Source organism: Malania oleifera, chromosome 4 (assembly GCF_029873635.1).
Source record: "Malania oleifera isolate guangnan ecotype guangnan chromosome 4, ASM2987363v1, whole genome shotgun sequence".
NCBI classification, from domain to species: Eukaryota; Viridiplantae; Streptophyta; class Magnoliopsida; order Santalales; family Ximeniaceae; genus Malania; species Malania oleifera.
In genome coordinates, this window is record NC_080420.1 from 48,020,646 (window position 1) to 48,044,266 (window position 23,621).

The window sequence follows — 23,621 nt, forward strand, 5'->3', positions numbered from 1 at the left end:
GTTCATGTTCTCTTCTATCCGGAATCTGCACTAGTACCTTCTCATAGACTAGCGAATCCCTAAGTTCTAATTCACTATAACTAATAATATGAGAAGGATTTGGGACGTATTTTCGCAGCATGGAAACATGGAATACATCGTGCATCCTGGATAACGCATGTGGTAAAGCTAACCTGTAGGCAACTGGTCCCACTTTCTCTAGAATCTCAAACGGACCGATAAACCTAGGGCTAAGTTTACCCTTCCTCCCAAACCTCATAACTCCTTTTAACGGAGCTATCTTCAGAAATATATGATCCCCAACATCAAATTCTAAATTCCTATGGTAATTATTGGCATAACTCTTCTGTCGGCTCTAAGCTTCACTAATTCTATCCCTGATGTGCCGAACTTTATCATACGCCTGCTATACAAGCTCTAGTCCCACCACTTTCCGCTCACCCATCTCATCCTAATATAACAGAGAATGGCACTTTCTACCGTATAGAGCTTCAAATGGTGTCATGCCAATGCTGGCCTGATAACTATTATTATATGAAAATTCTACCAGTGGCATGAACTGAGTCCAACTACCATCAAAATTTAATACACATGCTCAGAACATATCCTCTAGTATCTCTATTGTCCTCTCAGTTTGCCCGTCTTACTGAGAATGGAATGTCATGCTAAACGATAACTAAGAACCTAAAGCTTCTTGCAAGCTTCTCCAGAACCGTGACGTGAAACATGGGTCTCGATCTAACACTATGGACACAAGCGCTCAATGAGAATGAACTATCTCCTGAATGTAAATCTCCGCCAACTGGCTAAGGAAATAGCTGATCTTGATAGGAAGGAAATGGGCGGTCTTGGTCAACCGATCTACTATCACCCATTTCGCATTATGGCCATGCAACGCTGGTAGCAGCCCTAAAATGAAGTCCATGGATATATGATCCCACTTCCACTCTGGGATAAATAACGGCTGCAACTGACCCACTAGCCTTTGGTGCTCAGCTTTTACCTGCTGGCACATCAGAAACTGCGCTACATACTCAGCAATTTCCTTTTTCATACTACTCCACTAGTAAAACTCTCGCAAATCTCTGTACATTTTCATACTTTCAGGATGAACTGTATACAAGGATCTGTGAGCCTTCTCCAAAATAGTCTTCCTAATGTCAGCATCTACAGGAACACACAATTTGGAATGGAACCGTAAAGCTCCGTCATCTGAAATGCAGAATTCCTCTCCCTGACCAGTCTGCACTCTATCTATCACCTCTGCTAATTCTGGGTCTTCCTTCTGAGCATCTTTAATCCTCTCTTGCAGAGTAGGCTGTACCACTAAACTGGTGAAACATATTAGAGGATCACTCTCTACCAACTCTATGTCAAGTATTTCTAGATCCATCATAATCGGATACTGGATCTCTATAGCTGCTAACACTGGTCTCGCAGACGTCCTGCTCAATGCATCAGCTACCACATTTTCTTTCCCTAGGTGGTAACTGATAGTACAGTAGAAATCTTTAATAAGCTCTAACCACCTTCTCTGTCTCATATTCAGTTCCTTCTGAGTGAAGAAATATTTCAAACTCTTGTGGTCTGAGAAAATCTCACATTGCTCGTCGTACAAGTAATGCCTCCAAATCTTTAATGTGTGTACCACTGCAGCTAATTCCAAATCATGGACAGGGTAGTTTTTCTCATATTCTTTCAACTGTCTAGACGCATACGCCATCACCCTACCATGCTGCATCAATATACAACCAAGTCCCTTCAAGGATGTGTCACTGTAGATAGTATAACCCTCACCCCTTGACGGGATGATCAGTACTGGTGCCGTGACTAGCCTCTGCTTCAATTCCTAAAAACTCTGCTCACAACTATCATCCCATTTAAATCTAGCATTCTTCCTAGTTAGTTGTGTCAGATGCCTTGATAAAGCTAAGAACCCCTCGAAAAAACGTGAGTAATAACAGCTAATTCCAAGAAACTCCTGATCTCCTAGACGTTCCTTAGTTTAGCCCAATTCACTACCACCTCAATCTTACTAGAATCCATAGAAATTCCATCTCCTAAGATAACATGCCCCAAAAATACAACTTTCTCGACCCAAAAATCACATTTGCAGAACTTTGCATACAGCTTCTTCTCCCCGAGCATCTACGAAACTTGCCTTAAATGTATCTCATGCTCCTTATAGCTCCTCGAATAGACCAGTATAGCATCAATAAAAACAACAACAAACTGATCTAAATATGGATGAAAAATCTTATTCATCAAATCCATAAATATCGTAGGAGCATTTTTCAGACCAAACGGCATAACAAGGAACTCATAATGTCCATATATGGTCTTGAGAGCCGTCTTCGATATATCTTTCGTTCTTACCTTTACTTGATGGTAGCCTGATCTAAGGTCGATCTTAGAACACACCCGTGTACCCTGGAGCTGGTCAAATAAATCATCGATACGGGGTAAAGGATACTTGTTCTTGATGGTCACTTTATTAATCTCCTTGTAATCTATGCACATCCTCATAGACCCATCCTTCTTCTTCACAAACAGTAATGGAGCTCCCCATGGGGATACACTAGGTCATATAAACCCTTATCTAGTAAATCCTACAACTGATCTTCAGTTCTTCCAATTCTACTGGCGCCATTTGATACGGTGCTTTAGAGATCGGCGTTGTACCTGGAAGTAGATCAATAGGAAAATCTACCTCATGATCAGGTGGCAAACCCGGTAATTCATCCGGAAACACCTTTACTACTGGCATACTAGTGAGCTTCACTTCATTCCCTGTGGTTTCCTTCACGAAGGCAACAAATCCCTGACAACCACTCAGAAGTAGCCTCCTCGCCTAAACAGCTGAGACCATCTGAGGTAGAGAATGTACTCATGACCCTATAAATCTGGTCTTCCTGGGGGTCTGAATATCGCCTCTCTTGCACGACAGTCTATACTGACAAAATTAGCAGCTAGCCAATCTATGTCGAAAATGATATCAAACTCATGCATGTCCAACACTACCAAATCAGCAAATAGAATCTTCCCCTGAAAATCAACTAGACAACCATGAAGCACCCTACTACATCTCATTGCTGACCCAATCGGTGTAGCTACTAAGAATTCAACATCTAATGTCTGTGTTTCAGCCCCATACAATTTAACATGCCCCAATGATACAAATGAGTGTATGGCCCCCGAGTCAAAAAGTGCAATAACTTTAAATGCAAACATATTAACCATACCTGACACCACGTCACCGGCTATCTCAGCATCACCCGGCATTAGAGCAAAAACCCTGTTTGGGGCCATATTCCTCTGCTGGCCACCACGTGGCACCTAGTAGCCTCCTCAAGCAGGTCTAGGAGTAGGAGCAGCACCAATCTGAGCCTAACAATTCTTTTTCATATGCTCTGGCTCCCCACACCGGTAGCAAACACCTCGCTCGGCACGACATTCCCCCAGGTGTCTCTTCCCTCAAGACGGGCAAGCTGGAGATGGCTGCACACCCTAAAAATCGCGATTCCTGGTCTCCTGGCTCCAATATCTGTAGGAGCCACCTCTCTTCCATGAACCATGGCCAACTCCCTGCTGGGAACCAGAAGATGTCGATCTCTTCTTCTGCCTCTACTCCTCAGCCTCCAACCTCTCCCCAATCTCTGCTATAGTGGCTTTATCCACTAGCTCATCAAAATCCTGCAACTTCAGAATTGACACTTGCTTATATATTTCTCTCCTCAAGCCTCTCTCAAACTGTCATACCATATTTACTTCATCTAGTATGATGTATGGGGCAAAGCAAGATAATTCAATGAACCTCACCGTGTACTGATGTACGGTCTGCTGTCCCTTTTCATATTCAAGAACTCCTTTATCTTAGCTTCCCTAGACAAGGTTGGAAAATACCTGTCAAAGAATGTCTCCTTAAATCGCTTTTATGTCATCTCCACAGGTACCGTCCTTTGCTGTTCAAAGAGTTTCATTGTCGTCCACCACCTCTAAGCCTCTCCAGTCAATCTATAGGTAGCAAACAACACCCTCTGCTCCTCCGAACACTACAACACTGCAAATATTTTCTCGATCTCCTGCACCTAGTTTTCAGCGACTATAGGGTCAGTTCCTAAAATCCATAGGGTTCATCTTACTGAATTTATCAATCGAACTACCGTAGCCTATCGACGGACCACCCTGTTCCCTCGAACTCCTGGCAATTTCAGCCATGGCTTGGTGTGCCACGCTATGCAAAACTACATCCGAATCACCGCCCATAGTGCCTGAGGGTCTAGCACCCTCATTTCCACTAGCACTACTGCCACCAAGGTCCATACTGAAAACAAATAACTTAACTTAGAACCCAATTACCATAATATATCATCCAATTAGTACCATATTCCCTTAATTAATTCATCACTCCTAATCTTAATTCAAGGTTCAATCTTACAACCTAGATACCCAACCTGACTATTGTTTAACATGACTTTCCTGAAATCGTCACCCTAGGAAAATCACAGAAACACCACAGAAGTCCTACATCTAGACTACAAAACTAGACCTTAAATTCCCTTATCCTATTCTCTGGTATTATTACTACTGCATTCTAAAGTCTACAGAACCTAGTATCCTAGGCTCTGATACCAAACTGTAACGACCTACTTATATTATCATATAATAAAACATGATAAATAAAATAGTCAACCCGAACCTGACGGTAGCGGGGACACCAGTCATACACAGCGAAAACTTAGGCAGCAATAAATGTAAATCACATTCTCATAATTATAAAATATAAAATACAAGAGCTAACTACAATCCATAGTAATACTGCATTCATATACAACCTTAAAATATCAAAAATACAACTAGGATCCCACAGAAAAAATCTCTTGACCCTAGCCCAAACTTACCTTCTAGCAGGGTAGTACAACTAACTCAACAGCGGTCACGCTCTGCTTGTCTTTCTAGGTTTCCTGAAAATCATTTAATATTCGAGGGCGAGACACTTCTCAGTAAGGTAAAATAAACTAAATACAGCTGTGTGGCGACATGAATATTTAATGATTATATAGATATACAGTACATTTTCCATACCAGAAAACATTAATCATTTAATAACTACAGAAACGTATACCTTCATATCTTAATAAATCATACTAATCATAACTTTCTGGTATAACTAATAATACTAAAAACATACCCAAGATGAATAGCTAGCTGATGTCATGTATTACCCCCCATGACAGGTTGTGTAGCCCGAAGGCAGGACCCGACAATGGCTGGCTGACCACTGCCGAGTTAAAAATGTCTGTAAGTACAATGGGCCCACCACACCCTGGTCTGAACTTTCAGGTGGACATCTACAACTCTATACTGAAAGCCACATCGACTATCCATCTCCCACCCGATCGTGGGACGGTTAGCACTAATCTGAACATAGATATCTGATCTATATAGTTACAGTACCATGCTCCTAAAACTTAACTAAACTAACATCCGAGTTCTAATAACATATAGTACATGATAACATAGCATTTAACCTAAATGGATTGATAGCATTTCTATACTTTCATAAATACGGCCTTGCGCCGAACATTTTGTAAATATGGCCTTACGCCAAACATTTCATAAACACGGCCTTGCGTCTGAAACATAAAATATACACAGCCTTGTGCCAGCTATCAATCACGGTCTTGTGTTGAATATCTCATACATATCATTCTAAATAAATAAATCAATTATCATGTATTTTTCAAAATCATAATGCACTGTATTATTTCATAATCCCTAAAAAAAAATATTTTACTCATAAAATTGTCATATCATAATACCCTTCATGAAAAATAATATTCATGCCACACAAAGCTGAGTAAATTCGTACATTTCATTCTAAAATCACATTTTCTATATAATAGCAGTATTTTCCCAAATATGCATTTTTCTCAATAATATTCAAATGTAATACATGATTTCCTAAAAATTAATTGCTGATAAATAATAATAGTTTGCATATAAAATAACTGCTTTAGTTTATTTTCTTACCTGACACTGGAAAGAAACCCCCCGCAGGGCACCCCGTTCAACACCCTGAATTCAACAATCCTCATAACTAAACTTCAATATTTTCCTATGAATAATATTTCCTATAACTACATGAATACCAAATTCTGAATATTTAGCCTTACCTTGAATCAGGGATGAATTTTAACTTGCTTCCACCAACGATCCGCTCCGACAAATTTGGAGAGAACTTCCCCAAGAGCGTTGTAGTGGCCTCAGATCGTCGATCCGACGAATGACGGAGCCGAATCGAAGAGAGAGGAGAGAGAAATCATAGGGAGGAGAGAGGGAGTGATTTTCTTGATTTTTCTGCATTTAAATCCGAGTTTTATGCTATTTATACAAGGGGCTTCGTCGATGAGCCACGTCACCTCGTCGACGAGGTCAAGAGGAAATTCGTTGACGAACTCTCCCCTTCGTTGACGAAATTCAGAGTCTCCCAAAACAACCTCTCAGTATCTTCTAGTCGATGAGGCACACCTTCGTCGACGAGTCTATACTGCCACGTCGTCAACGAATGTGAAGAATTCGTCGACAAAGGTTGCTGCCTCCTTCTGTTTGATTTCCATTTTATCCTTTTCTTTATTATTTAAAATACCATTATTCCTCGGATCATTACAATAATCAACACACTACAGTATGATAGGATATGATAAGCTCTATGTAGTCTCAATGTCTTCTCTCAAAATAATGCTAGTATATCAATTAGAACGTGAGAGTGTTTGTGTTAGGATCTTTGTTTCAAGATAATAATATCAATCACAAGATGCAGTAACAAAGATCTTCAGCACACAAGCAAATATCTCAAAAATATTTTTCTCAAAATAAACACAATAGATATTTAAAATCGGTCTGTAAAAATTATTTCACAAACAAAAATACAATACAAGCTCTTGAGTATTGCAATGATAATGCAAAACTCACAAGCTCTAAGGAGTTTTCCCAAGGAAGACTTATTGACAAAGTCTCCAATAAAAACTTGAAACTTACTCTCAAGTAAAAATAAATCTCAATCAAATAGACCAAATGATAGTGTAAGCCTTATAGGATAATCACAAGGGCACTCTTACTAAACGATTTTTGCAATGGAAATGAGTAAGAATGGAAGTGGAGAGCTTGAATATGAGAAATAGGGTTTCTGAATTTCATAGAGAATTTGCTAATGATATTTTCTAATTGAGTGTTAATCCATCCAAATGAGGGGGCATATATAGACGCCCTAAAAATTATAACTGTTTGGGACCTATCTGGTATTTTTTGAGAAAGTTTAAATAGGGTTAATAAAAATTAACCACGCTTTAACTTCGGTAAAATTTGAGCAACCTAAGAGGTTTGGTTGACCATTTTTTAAGGTTTGGTCGACCGGGTTACTTAGTTTGGTCGACCAAGGGGTTTTTTGAACCAAGGTATTGGTCGACCAGACTTGAGGCGATTTTTGAACCTCCAAGGTTCAGTCAACCAACCTAAGTTCAGTCAACCAAACCATTTTTCTTCTTCAAGTTCGGTCGACCAAGGCGTTGGGATTTCCCCACGTGCCAATTCAGTCGACCAAGGTGTTGGTGTTTATTTTAAGGATGGTTGACCAAGTGGTCAAACTTTTGACCTTGGGGAGGTTCGGTCGACCGAAGATCTATGTGTGTTTTGGTTCGGTTTAACCCTACACGATTTAAAACAAAAAACAAAAAAAATATATATCTTTTTGTAAAAACATTGATGTTTTGTTTAAAAAAACTCTTGCAAATCTATTGGTTGTTGATGAAAAAGTTGATTTTTTTTTTTTGCTACATAAACCATGAAAACTCATATGAAGAGATCCTCCAACATCAATCACGTGTACTCTTACCATGTGTAGAAGCATTAACATACTTGGAATCACCAAAGAAATCAAGAGAGAAAGCAAAATATGCACTCTCATGAATTGGCAGTCGACTATATACAAGGGTCAATCAACTGCTTGTATCCAATGACTATATTTTCGAAAAGAAAGAGAGGTCGATTAGAGTGTCAAAATCATGCATGTGCATTGAAATTCTTATATCCAATGACTATATTTTCGAAAAGAAAAGAGGTCAGTCAATTGTCTAGTGTGGCCAGTCAACTGCATGAAGGAGACTGTCAATACACATGCATGATTTTGACACTAACATGTTTTCTCTGATGCAATCATAAAGAAATATGTCCTATGATTCCTAACATGTAATTTTGATATAGCAAAGTAGAGAAATCATGAAGCATAAATCACATATATACTTCAACATGTCAAATTCAATCATATGCATAGAAATGAATGAAGTAAAGGATTTAACACTAACTTTTTTGAAGAACAACTCCCTATAGATCAAAGTAGGAGACCCCTCACATCGAAATAGACCCCCAAAGTCTCCTTCAGGAGAAGAGAATTGTGAGTTTTCTTCTTTCTCCTTCAAATGAAAATCCTCTTTAAAATTCATGAATTCTCTTGAAAACCCTCACTTTGCCCTCCCCTCAATCTACCTTAAAATTTCCCCAAGAATGTCCTTTTTTACACTTTCAACGAATGAAAAGGAAGACCATTATCAAATTCAAATTCAAAAATAATTACTAATAACCACCTATAACCACCACTTACTAACCGCCAATGTTGGAAGTTGATATGTAACATCAATGGGATGGTTGATCCAAAGTTTCTAGTCAATCACATTAGAATAAGTCAAAAAATTCAAATTTGTGGCACCAATCAACTGCCTGCAAGATGGAAGCATCAACTAATTTTGACAAGAGGGTTGGTCAACCACCTTATCAAGTCGATCGATACTTCTCTTTCTTCTTTATTTCCTTTAAAATTTTGAATCTTCATTTGGATTAAATGGATTTGGTCAATAATTGACTACCAAAAGCAGCAAATGCTTCAGATTTATAAATCTTTCTAAACCAATCAAATGAAAATTAAGGTCACTTAAAAAGAAAAAAATGTCTATTTGACTGTAAAATTATATTGGCATATAAATTTTAAGAAGCCCTAAATAGTGCAGTAAAACGTCTATTTGATGTTCTATCACCCTTTTGATGAGGTGAGAACATTTGTTTGATTGCAAAATTACATCAGTGTGCTCATGTATCACATTGACCGGCATGCCTGGACCACATGCTAATTGAAGGAATTAACTAAGACAAGTTTTAGAACCAAGATGCTACTATTTCAAATTGTGGACAAGTCACTGTTAAACCACACAAGGGAAACCATTGTCACACTAACACCTATGTAATCCGCTAATCAAAGTGCGGTTGAAGTTGCGAGGTCAGACGAGAGTCATGCTAAACATCTCAAAAATAGACCTGAACTACAATAATTTACCCAACTTATTTACAAGCACTCATTCAAAAGTGGTAAAATTACATCAAGCATCTAACCATACTGGTAAGCTCAAAAGAAAACAACGAAACTTGAATCAATTATAAGCCATAATCAAACTTCAAGCACGGGCTTCCACCAAAGAAATTTTAATCAATTATAAATCATAATCAAACATCAAGCATGGGCTTCCACCAATATTAGAGAATTCTTTTCTAAAAAATGTAGTAGAGATAACCGGTTAGTACCAAACCCTTCCAATTTTACATTACTAGACGTACATTCATGCGATATGCATAACTATACATGAATAGGTGGACAGCCTCAAAGCCACATTTGACTGACTGTCAATAAAATCATTTATTGCATACTAACTAGGGCGAGACTGCGCCCGGTGGGTAAGGGTGGTGTAGTTAAAAAAAAAAAAAGAGGAAGGAGAATAATTACAATTCATCAGGTATATCAAGAACATCTTTTCTAGGGCTGACATGAACGTTAGACGTGGACAAATCATTTTTCTTATCAGAAACAGATGGATAATCTCCTTTCTGACTGCTCTCTTCGTCTTTTCTGGATTTTGTAGGAGTTGAAGATCCAAATATCTGCACCATTAAGCTTCCAACTACAAGGACAGAATAAGTTTTAACATGATTAATATGCTATTTGTATAAAGATTTATTCAAGATAAAATAAATTAATGCAACTAAACACTTCAAACTCAGTCTTTAGTTTAAAGTCAAACCCTCTTTAAGTTAATACTTCAATTCAATGCTGAATGTCTTCAATTCTTGACACATAAAATGATTTAACCAAACCAGCACTAAGACAATAGATACCACAACTACATTATTAAGAAGCACTCCAGGAAAAAAAAATAATCTGAATAAAAATTCAAATCATTACTTTTGCTTACAAGTTTACATACAAGAGTGCATTACATTTTTCAGTTATAACAAAACAAAACATCCAACTAGTACTACCAAACACTTGCCCAGTACAGAGCACAAAAACACTCTCAAAGCACCTTGCCTTGCTCAAAGAGAAATGTTGTTGAGCAATTGGCTTATCAACTGCATACAAGCCTTTCGAAAAATTTGAAGGCACAAAGTCCAGTAAACATACTTTTGCTTTTTTTTAAAAGTAGTTCAAAAAAAAAAAATTCTTCATCAGAATGATTATTATATAGCATCTAGAATATTACCCTAAATCGTGCAAAATGAGAAAAAAGGATGCATAGCCAACCCACTAGTGGGTTAGGTCGCAAAGGTTACTGGCAATGTTGTTTCTATCAACACTTCCTTTCACATTTTGCAATCCACTAAAACACATAGTTACATGATGTAACATCTTGACTATATTCCCATAGAAATTTTCTTGGAAAAAGGAATATTGATTATTGTACAGCTTTTACTGCTATTATCTTCTTCTAAAATGGTTTATTGCACTACTACATTTTTGTAATCAGCAAAGAACTGATGATGTATTATTGAGTATAGAACGAGTGATTACTAGCGCTTTACCAGATACTATAGACCAGATGGCTATTACATAAAACATCAACTAAGATGAACATAAATCCAAAATCTATACATAGGAAACAAGGAGAGATGAAAAAAATATGCTCCCCTAGCAATTCGTATAATTGAAAGCAATTGCAGTGAGTATTACTCCACGCAACACTACAGAATGTAATCGGCATCATATGACTTAACAATCAAAAAAGGAACAGCAATTACACCCAAGCAAGGAAAGAAGTTTATTTGGCCAAACCTTTGGCCATGTGGTTTTTCTCTAAATGTGTATGAATGAGTCTTACTTCTCTTATCCTTCTCACAATATGCAACCTCATGGAATATACTTTTGAACTTCCAAGGTGCAGTTTCCTTTTCTTTCCAAGTTCCACCATAAGATAACCATCAAAGTCTGTTCTACTAAAAAAAACCTGCCCAATTTGCCACTATCACAAAGCATAAACCTCCAAACTTATCTTCACAATAAGCATCTCTGCTTTGTTGGAGTCCGCAAGTCACTCCCTTCTGCAAATCCTTTTGGACTCTCTTTACACCACCCCCCCAACAACCCCCACCCCCCCCCCCCCCAAAAAAAAAAAATAGGCCTGGATTTGTCCAAATTAAATTTCATTGAATATTTTGTAAGATTCCCGAGTTAAAGCTGGTCTCCATTTTTAAGTTTTCTAATTGCTTTCAGTGGCCAAAATTCCTGCCAATGGAAGCTAATAATTAAAAAGGAATTGTCTCTCCACATCACTTTGTGCATGATCTCACGTTCTTGTCTTTGTAGCACAAGACCATAGTAGCATCCTTGGAGGGGCACAATGGGCATACAGATATGTCCCAGAAGAACCTCTAGTGAAACATGATTCGATTATAAAGATGTCGTGGGTGTACTTTCGGTGTTATAATGACTATATGGCTTATATGAACACACATCCAAGTGGACAAAAATAAAAGCATGATTCCTCAAGCCTACTAATGATCACTCATTGCTAGAATGGGAATGGCATGGAAAGATTTCTTGAGGGAGAACACTAGGTGAGCATCCTACCACCCTTTGTCCTAAGTAAGGATAGAAGAACTTGGCAGTAGGCCTTTAACATCCTTAAGAAATCTTGGGTTTCTATGTAGGATTGAGAGCCCCATGGACAACACTTAAGGAGTATAGTGTGTGCGTCACTCTCAATGCAGAGCTCAGGATGTGCATGCGCTATATCCTTTGGGTTCATCATGGATGCAGTCTTATACACATTGGGCTACTGAGAGATACTAAACCATAGTATGTCAATCTCAAGTAGTATAGTATACTTCTTTACTAATAGCTCCTAATTATGGATGTTTGATGGCATGTACACTTGCATGAGGATTGTGCAATGAAGGTGAGAGTCGCCCTTGATTCTTGTCAAATGTTAGCACTATACCCTTACCATTCATGTCATGGTTCCTTACCATCCAAATGGGACAAAAGTGATCATACCCAGAACATTAGAACATTGAATGGGTCCATGAGTGTTTCCATGAATTGGGACAAGTACAACTGTATAGGACTTGGTGTCTTGTTGCCACACAGGCATGCTTTTGTTAAATATTTGATAGCCCACAGTAAAGTTGATTCTTTTAGCCATGGAATTCTGCCACCCTATGATGGTGTCAAAGCAGGTCATTCCTTTGTGGGGTACAATCATATTAATATTGTTGGCATTAACTCTATCGTTGAAAGTTGAGGACTGACAAAGTGAGATGATCAAACACCCTAGAGTTAGTGACACAAAGTGTGTGCTATGGATTTTAGCTTGGAGATCCCTATTGATCATGTTGTGTTCACCTCGAGCTTGTTGGAGTTCTTATTTGATATCATGTGTTCTAATAAATGAGGATATTGATAAGATGGAGTGCGGAAAAATCTTATAGTCTCACATTCTCGCATCCAAGACCCATACGTGAGGTGCATGATAGGAATACTAATGTGTTGTGGAAGAACATCTCGTCTAAGATGGATTAGACCATGGAGATGTCATAAATATGCTTTGAGTGTTACTATAAGTATATGACTATATAGCATACCAAGAGCTATTGAAGTGTCGTTCACATAAAAAAGGGAGTATAACTTTTCAGACCTACTACTAATGTTTCCTCATGTTAGAGCAAGAACAGTATAAAAGGCTTCCTAGAGCACGGTTTTAAATAGTGTATTGGGTAGCACAGTGTAATGGTAACGAGTGTAGGGGCAAGCGTGAGTAGCAGATGTTACATAACAAAAAGGAGGTATAACAACCATGAATTTGTTTCAAGCACAAACAATCCTATATATATTGGTATTTGAATTCTTTAAGCTCTCAATCCTTCTTAAAAAGATCTTTAGTGTATTTTGGATCCTTTAGCTCAATTTACTAATGTTGTTTAGCAAGGCCAATAAATATTTTATGAACAAGTATTGACGCAAAAGCAAAAAAAAAAACAAAGTATATCTTTTCACTCTTTTATTAATAATATGTTTGATAAATAAATAAATAAAATAAAGTGGAGAGTCATGGTCTAGGGGCTAGATTGGTGTCCTATATCAATTAATAAGGCAACCTAGCTACAGAGACCCTTTGAGGAAGAGAAGATTAAATGCTTGGTTTTTGAGATGGATAAAGAGAAGGCCCCTGGGCCAAATGGCTTTACTATGGATACCTTTCAAGACTGTTGGGACATTTTTGAAGGGAGACCTTCTCAAAATGTTTCTTGAATTCTTTGATAATGGAGTGGCAAGAAGGAGTATGAATTCTACTTTTATTACCCTAGTTCCCACAAGGGATTTTATGAGTCAACGACTTTGGACCAACTAGGTTAGTCATGAGTGTTTATAAGATTTTAACTAAGGTGTTATCTAAGAGATTGGCTATAGTTCTAGAGGATACTCTCTCTCTTAGCTAATTGCTTTTATAGGTGATAGATAGATCCTAGATCCTATCTTGATAGCAAAAGAGGTAGTTGAAGATACTGTCCTGTTGAGTTATGGCTCATATTCAGAGGATCCTATTACAAGTTGGGGTTTTGCATGGAGAGTGAGGGCACCCGCAAGGCCCCTAAGCCCTTCATGCATGAAACCTCCATGTCTACTTAAACCAAGCTCAATGGGAGTGCATAGAGAAATCTGGGGGGGAGGGCTCCGCCCCACCTGCAGTACGGTACAGTACGCTTAAGTCAAAGCATAGTGTAATAGTATTATCATATTAGGTTATTTTGGAATTGAATCATATATACATATTGTAGCCAAGGGTTGAAACCCTAAGACAATTTTCGTTTGATGATATAGTGAAAATTGTGCAGGGGCTCTATGGATGTAAGCATTGCAGAACCACATAAATTCAGTGTTCTTCTTCTCTCTTTTGATTTTCTCTTTTTTTCAAATTTTTTGTTTGTGTGTATAACCTTAGAACGTGATTACACAACAATTGGTTTCAAACCTAGGTTTATGCTACATTTTCTAGGGTTTGCATCTTTATCATACTAAGGACGAGCGAAGTGAAGACTAGATTCAAGAAATTCGATGGTAAAGGAAACTTTAGCATGTGGCAGATGTGGATAACTAGTCTATTGGTTCAACAAAAGGTTTACAGGGCTCGGATAGGAGAGAACTCAGAGAAGATTAATGAAGATGATTGGATGGAACTGGAACAAATCGCCTTCAGTACTATCTAGTCTTGTTCAACAAATTGTCAAGCATTTATGGATGAAATTGGAGAACCTTGATACTTTGAAGATCAATACTAACAAATTGCTCTTGAAGAAGTCATTGTTGTTTCTTCATATGCTCAAGGGTGGGGGTCTGAATCAAAATACAAACTAGTTCAAAAAAATTCTCAATTATTTACTCAAAGTGGATATGAGGATTTTAGGGGAAGATAAAGTCTTAATGTTCATTTGAAAACTTGATTACTACACTATTCTATGGAAAACCCACTCTAAGCTTTGAATGATTTTTGGGGTTCTAAACTTCTGTAGGTCTGAGGGAATCGACATACATTTTACAATTTGTCAAACTCCACCACAACAAGGGGTGACTAAAAGGATGAACCGGACCCTACTTGAATAAGCTAGGGGTATAAGACTATATGCAAAATTTCCCAAGACTTTCTAGGTAGATGCAGTCAACACAGCTTGCTACATTATTAACAAATCACCTTCTACAAAGTTGGATGATAAAGTGGGAATGTTTGGACAGGTCAAGAGAATGACTACTCTACATTGAAGATCTTCAATTGTTTAACAATGCTCATTCCTAGTGAGCTTTGATCCAAATCAAACCCTAAATCTAAAAGGTGCATTTTTGTTGGCAATGAAAAGGAGATTAAAGGGGTCAAGTTGTGGGATCTAGAGGATAAGAAGGTATTCATGAACAGAAATGTAGTGTTCGATGAGACGTCCATTATGAGGTAAAAGGAAGATGGAAAAGACAATAAAGTCAATAGGAAGGAGCTATAGGAGCAAGTGGAGCTTGGTAAACTACAAAACTAGCAACCAAAGGTGTCCTAAGTTGAGCAGCATGATCAGCAACAATCAATTGACCACGGTGTAACTACATACAAATCCAAATGCATTACCCATGCACCACAGAGATACGATTTTGAGAATATAGTCTCCTTTACTCAAGTTAATGGCAATGGAGATCCATATTCTTTCCAGGATGCAGTTTCTAGCCCAGAAAGAAATAGGTCGTAAGAAGAGGAGTCTTTGCATAAATATCAAACTTGGAAGTTGGTGAAACTTCCTAAATAAAGGAAAGTAATATGACGTAAATGGGTGATTAGGAAGAAAGATGATACTCTAGAAAGAGACAGTAAATGATTCAAGGTCTAGTGGCAAAAGGGTACTCTCAAAGAGAAAAGATAGACTATGATTGGGTATTTTTCCCGAATGTTTGAGATACCTCCATTGTTTTTACTGGCCATGGCAGCTCAATTTGATTTGGAGTTAAAGTAGTCAAATGTCAAAATAACATTTTTTTTTCATGGTGACTTAGAGGAGCAAACTTATATGGAGCAACCGGAAGGTTTCAAGGAACTTAGGAAGGAGAATTATGTTTGCAAATTGAGAAAATCATTGTATGGTCTAAAGTAATCACCAAGGCAGTGGTACAAGCACTTTGATTCACATATGATGAGTATTAAATATACCCGTTGTGAGAATAATTATTGTATTTTTTTTAGAATTCTATCTAATGGTTCATTTGTCTTTCTACTATTCCATATTGATGAAATGTTGATTGCTGCAAAGAATATATGTGATGTCAATGGTTTAAAATCCTTATTGAGTAGGAAATTTGAGATGAAGGATCTTGGTGTTGTGTAGAAGATCCTTGGAATGGAAATTATAGAAAGATAGAAAAGATCATAAGCTTTGGGTCTCTCAAAAGGCTTATATAGACAAGGTGTTGGAGAGATTTAGCATAAGTAATGCTACTCCAGTACTTACCCAATTGGCAAATCATTTAAACTATCTTTAACACAATGTCTACAATTGAAGAGGATGTTGAGGAGATGCCAACGGTACCATATGCAAATGCAGTGGGTTGCTTGATATATGCCACGGCTTGCACTAATCCGGATCTTGCACAAGCAGTTAGTATGGTGAGTACATTTATGACAAATCCCAGCAAGAAGTATTGGAGTGCTTTGAAATGGACCCTCAAGTACTTGAAATACACTGCAGATTTTGGCATTGAGTTCAGTATATGATAGGATTCAGCTTTGTTATAGGAATTCATTGATGCGGGTTATGCAAGTGATTTGGATAACAAGAGGTCCACCATAAAATATGTATTCACTATGGTAGGTGGACCTATTTGTTGAAAATTCATCTTACAATCAATTGTTGTATCGTCTACCACTAAGATAGAGTACATTGTAATGCTAAAGGCTGGAAAGGAAGCTATGTGGTTGAAGGTATTGGTAATTGAACTTGGCATAGAGCAAACTACTCATTTTCTTTGTGACGGTCAAAATACTATTTAATTAACAATGAATTAAGTCTATCATGCCAGAACAAAGCATGTTGCAGTTAGATAGCACAAGATACGAGAGTTAATTGGTACTAATGAGATGCAATTAGTTAAGGTGGCTACACAAGAAAATGCAGCTAAGATGTTAATAGAAGTTGTTACTAAGGAGAAGTTCTTGCACTATGGTTGATGCATTGAGTAGGACGATTGAGAGAGGAATCGATAAAGGGATGGTGAAGGGGACAAAGAATGGCATGAGGATTGTAGTATTTCAAATCTCTAGTTCACAAATGATACTACTCTCTTTCTCACAGATAACATGGTTTAATTCTCTAATTATCTTATAGGTGTTTGAGAAAGCTTCCAATTTGAAGATTAACTTTTCTAAGAGTGGTTTTGTGGACCTTGGCATTGACGTGGACCTTTTTGCTAGGCTTGCGAGTTGTGCTATTTTGACTTGGCCGATAACTTATTTAGGTGTTCCTTTAGGAGGCAATCCTCATGCTGGCTCCTTTTCGGATCATATTTTTGAAAGAGTGATTAAGAGACTAAATGGTTGAAAAAGGAGCATTATCCACCTTAAGGGATCATATCTCATCCACATGTGTCTATCTTCCATTTCTTTGTACTATCTTTCTCTTTTTAGAATTCTTGTGAGCGGTACGGCAGCTTAAGAAATTAATGAGGGACTTCTTGTGGTCGAATGGGGGAGAGAGTAATAGAGATCACCTCTAGGCTAGGATGTTGTTTGTAGGCCTAAAAGAAGGAAGGTTTAAGTCTTGGTAATTTGGTGTCCAAAAATATTTTTTTGGTGGGGAAATGTTTATAGCACTTTCCTAAAGAGCCTAATTCTCTTTGGCATAAGGTACTTCGTAGTAAATTTGGCCTATAACAAAATGGGTGGAAAGCGAAAGTTAGGTTTAATATTACTCATGTGAGTCCTTGGAAGTTCATGTCTCATATTTATGATTTCTTTTTTCAGATCAATAGAGAAAGTATATATTAAAAAGGCATCAAGCAGATGCCAATCCAAGCTAGAAGATATCAACCACCTTGAAGGGTGTCACAAAAATAAAAAATTACATTAAACTCATTTGCTACAACTCCACAAATGCCAACTAGTAACCGCAGTAAACCGTTGCTTTTCTCTTAATTAAAGCGTCAAGACTGAATTTTGGAAACTCTTATATTCCTCTATTTCCAAACACACCAGAAAATCACAGTAGGAATGAGAGACAAAGCGTTCTTTTTTTCTTTGGCGCCCAAATCCCTTTCCAAGCACAAAGCTCCCCTCAGATAGATCTACTGGTAACCCACTATTGTTCAATAAGAGTCAAAGTCATATTCCAAAGATTTCTAGTCTAGGGGCAACAAAGAAGAATATGGTATACTAATTCTGCCTCAGCCATGCAAAGGGAGTATCTGGCGCGTTTGTTTATAATGGCGAAACCCCTTCTCTGTAAGTTGTCTAGGGTCAAGATCTTACCAGGAGCGGCTTCCAAGGTCAAAAAAGAAAAAAGGAGGCAACCTTATTAGGGGCAGCCATCTTCCATAATTGAGACTGAGAGGAGTTACTGTTGTTGGACTCGAGAACAAAAGGTTTTCTAAAAAAGGATCTAATAGTGAAGACCCCCTTCTTGTCCAAGGATTAGCAAGAAGGTCGTGAATGTTTAGAGGTTGAATGATATAATGATGGCTGTAGAAATCAGTGAGTTGGTGAAGTTCCTAATCTTCCACATTTCTTTGACCGGGGATATTCCAGAAAAACTCATGAATTGATGCTTGAAGATGCTGACTTTTCTTGAACTTCTCAATGATGGGGTCCCAAACTCCTTAATCTTTAAATCTAGCTCCAAAAGTCAACCCAAGGTGCTGATAGGGAATCATCATAATTTGCACCCAAAGAGACCTGCAAGGAAAGGTCCTCCAAAACCATAGACAATTGGAATAATTTCACCTTTTTCGAGATTAATTTTCAAACTTAAAATGACCTCAAATGCAACTAAAATGCATCAAATTTAGAATGTGTAGACAGTCATCCTCATAGTAAATGATGTTGTCCTCCATAAATGATCATAATTTGCACCCAAAGAGACCTACAAGGAAAGGTCCTCCTAAACCATAGCCAATTGGAATAATTTCACCCTTTCCGAGATTAATTTTTAAACCTAAAAATGGCCTCAAATGCAACTAAAATGCATCGCAAATTTATGTGTAGACGGTCATCCTCATAGAAAATGATGTCCTCCGTAAATAAAAAGCAAGAGACCTCCAAAGACCTTCCATTTCTTCCAATCTTAGGCCTTTAAAAATTCCACTACTCGTGGCTTTTTCCAACATGAGGCTTAATACTTCCGTCACCACAACGAATAAAATGGGAGACAAAGGATCCCTTTGTCTCAAACTTCTGGAGGAGCCAAAGAAGTCTAGGGTACACCCATTTATGAGCACTACTACCAAGCTTGGAGTACTAATGCAAAGGGTAGTCCAGCTGCCCCATCACTCCTTGAAACCCATGTTTCTAAGAAGATAAAGTTGAAAGTTCAGTTGATGTGATCAAAATTTTTCTCCTTGTCAAGCTTACGCACCACACTACTTCTCCTTTCTCTTTAATAAGTATCCACCACCTCATTAGCAGTGAGGGTTGCATCCATGATCTGTCTTCTAGCCACAAAGGCATGTTGGTGATGCCTGATAACTTCCAAAATGCCTCTTTCGATCCTTTTAGCAAGGACACTAGAAAAAATCTTATGCATACTCTCCACCAAGTTGATTGGACAAATGTCCTTGATATTAAAAGCCCGAAATTTCTTCGAAACCAAAGTCAGAAACGTGGTATTAATGTTGCACACGAATCTACTAGACCTAAAGAAGTCCTCAAAAGTGTCGACAGAGTCCTATTTGAGGGTGTCCCAATTAGATTGAAAAAGGGATCAAGAAAAACCATCTAGGCCAAGTGCTTTGTCTCCCTTGCAATCTCTTATGTCTTGGAGGATTTCAACTTCTTCAAAGGGTCTCTTTAGCCAATCCATAGTAGAGGGACTGAGCAATTTAAAATTAATTCCGAACACAACAGGTCTCTAGCTTTTCATTTCAAAATAAAGAGCTTCGTAAAACTCACAAATGCCCCTTTTGATATCTCTTTTCTCAACCAAGGTGTTCTCCCTAATTTCAATGCTTAAAATGGTATTCATCCTGCAATGAGTATTCGCAGTGCAGCGAAAAATTTTAGTTTTATTATTACCCTCCTTGAGCCATAAGGCACTATATTTTTGCCTCCAAGTGATCTATTCAAGGCTAATGATCTCTAACAATTCCTTGACCCATGTCCTACTCGCCAAGCTCCTTAATGTCATTAACAATGATAGTCTCTTTTGCCTGAATATTTCCAAAGGTTCTTTTATTCAACATCTTGAGCTTTTCTTTCAACCCTTTCAACTTTGATGCTAGCACAAAGCTAGCATTCCCCTCAACCTAAAGCGAGGCCACCAATTCTTAATGAGGTCTTTGAAGCCAAAGTGCTTTAACCGCATGTTCTCAAAGCGTAAAGGGGTTGGCCCCCATTTGACACCTCTCCTGTCAATAAGGATAAGGAAGTGATCCGAGGTATATGATTTTTGAAATTGTTGTGATTTAATCACATATTCTCAAGTTGGAAAGGGATGGGCCCTCATTTGACACCTACTGTGTCAATAAGAATAAGGAAGTGATCCGATGTTGACTTGGGAAGGAGTCCTTAAGTGGCTTTGGAGAAGTGAACATCCCAATCTATAGAGATAAGGAATATGTCAATCCATGAGAAAGAAGGTGGCTCTCTAGTGTTGGACCAAGTAAAAGTTCTCCTCATGAGTGGAAGATCGATAAAGGCATTCATAGTAATGAAGTCCAAAAACTCTCTCATGCAATTGCTCTCTATTTAATTTCAAAAATTTAGTATTTGGTGGGTAATGGGTAGTGAATACATTCTTGGGAGGATTTTTACTTTGGGGAGATGCCTTTGGCTATTGCTTAACCTCGTCTTTATCAAGTCTCTATTCTTCAAGATACCCTATTTCTAAATTTTTTTACAAGGGGATTGTTTCTCTTAGAATTTCCATTTTAGGAGAAATTTGAATGATAAAGAAATTAATCAGTTGGTTCTTACAACCAACTTCCTTGAAATCAGAATAGGTTTTCTGTATTTCTTGAATGAATAATTTGTACAAGCCGATACATTATACTTATAATACAATCGGGTATGCTAAAGATGGAAACAATCTCCTAAAATAATCTCTCTCAATAATAGACAATTCTCTACATAAATATCCTTTAAATCACTCCAAGACACTTGGGATTTCTACACTCCCCCTCAAGTTGGATCATAGATATGGATCATATCCAATTGCAGATGAAATCATCAAAACTCTATTGGGCTAACCCTTTGGTAAATATGTCTGCTGTTTGTTCCTTGGTAGGAACATAAGTCATACAAATGGTTCCTTCTTCAACCTTTTCTTTGATAAAGTGTCGGTCTACTTCTACATGCTTAGTCCTGTCATATTGAAATGTATTGAGAGAGATACTGATGGCTACTATGTTATCATAGCAGAGTTTGATAAGGAATTTCACCATGATCTTAAGTTTTCTACTTCGAGCCACTACATTATGTTTTTTACTCCTCTAAGTTACCAAATTTCCTCATACAAAGGTGCAATATGCAGTGGTAGACCTTCTATCTTCCGTTGATCCTGTCGAAACAGCATCTATGAAAACTTCTACTTCCTTGCTTTCACACTTCTTGAAGAAAATTCCTTTGCCCGGAGAACCCTTGAGATACCTGAGAATCTTGTACACAGCCTCTAGGTGAGTCTCCTTTGGTGAATGCATGTGTTGGCTTACCACACTTATTGCAAATGCGATGACAGGTCTGGTATGTGATAGATATATTAGTTTACCAACGAATCTTTGATAGCTCTCCTTTTCAACCGATATTCCACAATCTTCAACTTTCTTTACTGCTTCAATAGGGGTTTCACTAGGCTTGCATCCAAGCATGCCAGTTTTAGTTAAGAGATCAAGGATATACTTTCGCCTAGAGACACTGATACCCTTTTTGATCTAGCAACTTCCATTCCCAAGAAGTCCATCTCCACTGTATCATCTCCAGTTAGGATTATATCATCAACATACACAATCAAAATTGTTTTCTTCTCATTTTCGGACTGTTGGAAAAACATACAGTGATATAATTGCCCTTGTCGATATCCTTGGTTCTTTATCGCCTTCTCAAATCTATCGAACCATGCTCTAGGAGATTGCTTGAGTCCATACAGGGACTTCTTGAGTTTACATACTCTGTTTTCTTCACCTTTCTTACTGAAACCTGGCGGTATTGTCATGTAGACTTCTTCTAACTCGCCATTTAGAAATGCATTCTTAATGTCGAGTTGCTGAAGTAGCCAATCCAAGTTGGCTGCCAAGGACAGGAAACCCGAACTGTATTCAATTTTGTCACCGGTGCAAACATCTCCGTGTAGTCAATGTCATAGGACTGTGTAAACCGTTTTGCAACAAGATGGGCTTTATACCGTTCAACTGTCCCATCAGCTCTATATTTCACAATGAAGACCCATTTATAGCCTACTAGCTTCTTCCCTCTCGGAAAATTCATAACATTCCAAGTTCCATTCTTTTCCAGGGCCCGCATTTCCTCCATAACGGCTTCCCTCCATTCAAGGATCTCCAAGGTTTCCTGGATATTCTTTGAAATTTTTCTCTTGTCAAGGTTAGAGGTAAAAGCACACCCTGTAGACAAAGTTTTATAAGACATGAATTTTGAAATGGAATGGAGAGTACATGACCTAGTTTGTTTTCTGGGAGCAATGGGTAAATTGATGTCATCAGGTGCAAACTTATCAGAAGAAAGCTCATGGCCATTTGGATCTATTACCTGGCTCATGGTTACTCAGAGCTATCACCAGTTCCAACTCTCTTGATGTCTCAGGTATGAGATTCTCCCTGTTCTTTGATTTTGGCTTCCTTGAGTAAACAAGTATCTCCTTGTTATTTTGTTTGTCTACATCTCCCCCTGAGTTTAAGTGGTCTTTTGTACATGACAGATCATGGAATGATGTAATGACAATGGTGTTGACAGACTCAGTGTATGGCACAAATTCATCAACAGAGAAATCAAAGAACTGATCTTCACTCCAATTCTCCACTTGAAGAGAAGGCTTTTGGAAGTAAGGAGTGGTTTCAAAAAACGTAACATCAAGGCTAACAAACAATTTTTTTATGACAAGATCATAACATTTGTAGCCTTTCTGAGTAGGAGAGTAATCAATAAAATGCACTCAATGGTGCGAGGCTCCAATTTATCCCTATTGTGAGCATGAACATGTACAAATGCAGCACCCATAAATTTTTAGGGAGAGATTGGAGTTGAGCCGAGAGTTGGGAAAACATTCTTGGAATTTTTGGAGAGGAGTGGCAAAAGAAAGAACCCGACTAGGCATTCTATTAATGAGATATATAGCTGTTAAAATAACATCGCCCCAAAAATATTTTTTTCATATTTGTAGTGAACATCAATGCCCAAGTTACTTCAAGAATATGCTTATTTTTGCGTTCGGCAACCCCATTTTGTTGAGGGGTATTCACACAAGAACTTTGATGGATGATTCCATTTTCTTGAAGATAATTTCCCAAAATATTATTGAAATATTTTGTACCATTATCAATACACAAGATTTGAATGTGA

General features: G+C 37.9%; 1 protein-coding gene across 4 annotated transcripts in view; it reads right to left on the reverse strand.

The window, feature by feature from the left end:
• Positions 1-9,515: 9,515 nt before the first annotated feature.
• The window catches only part of LOC131153566 (uncharacterized), a 48,618-nt gene continuing 34,512 nt past the window's right edge, over positions 9,516-23,621 (reverse strand). For all 4 annotated transcript variants that reach the window (XM_058105956.1, XM_058105957.1, XM_058105958.1 and 1 more), the window contains one exon: positions 9,516-10,004. In XM_058105956.1, the coding sequence (XP_057961939.1) occupies positions 9,826-10,004 (179 nt within the window). In that variant the 3' untranslated portion in view covers positions 9,516-9,825. The remainder of the gene's footprint in view (positions 10,005-23,621) is intronic.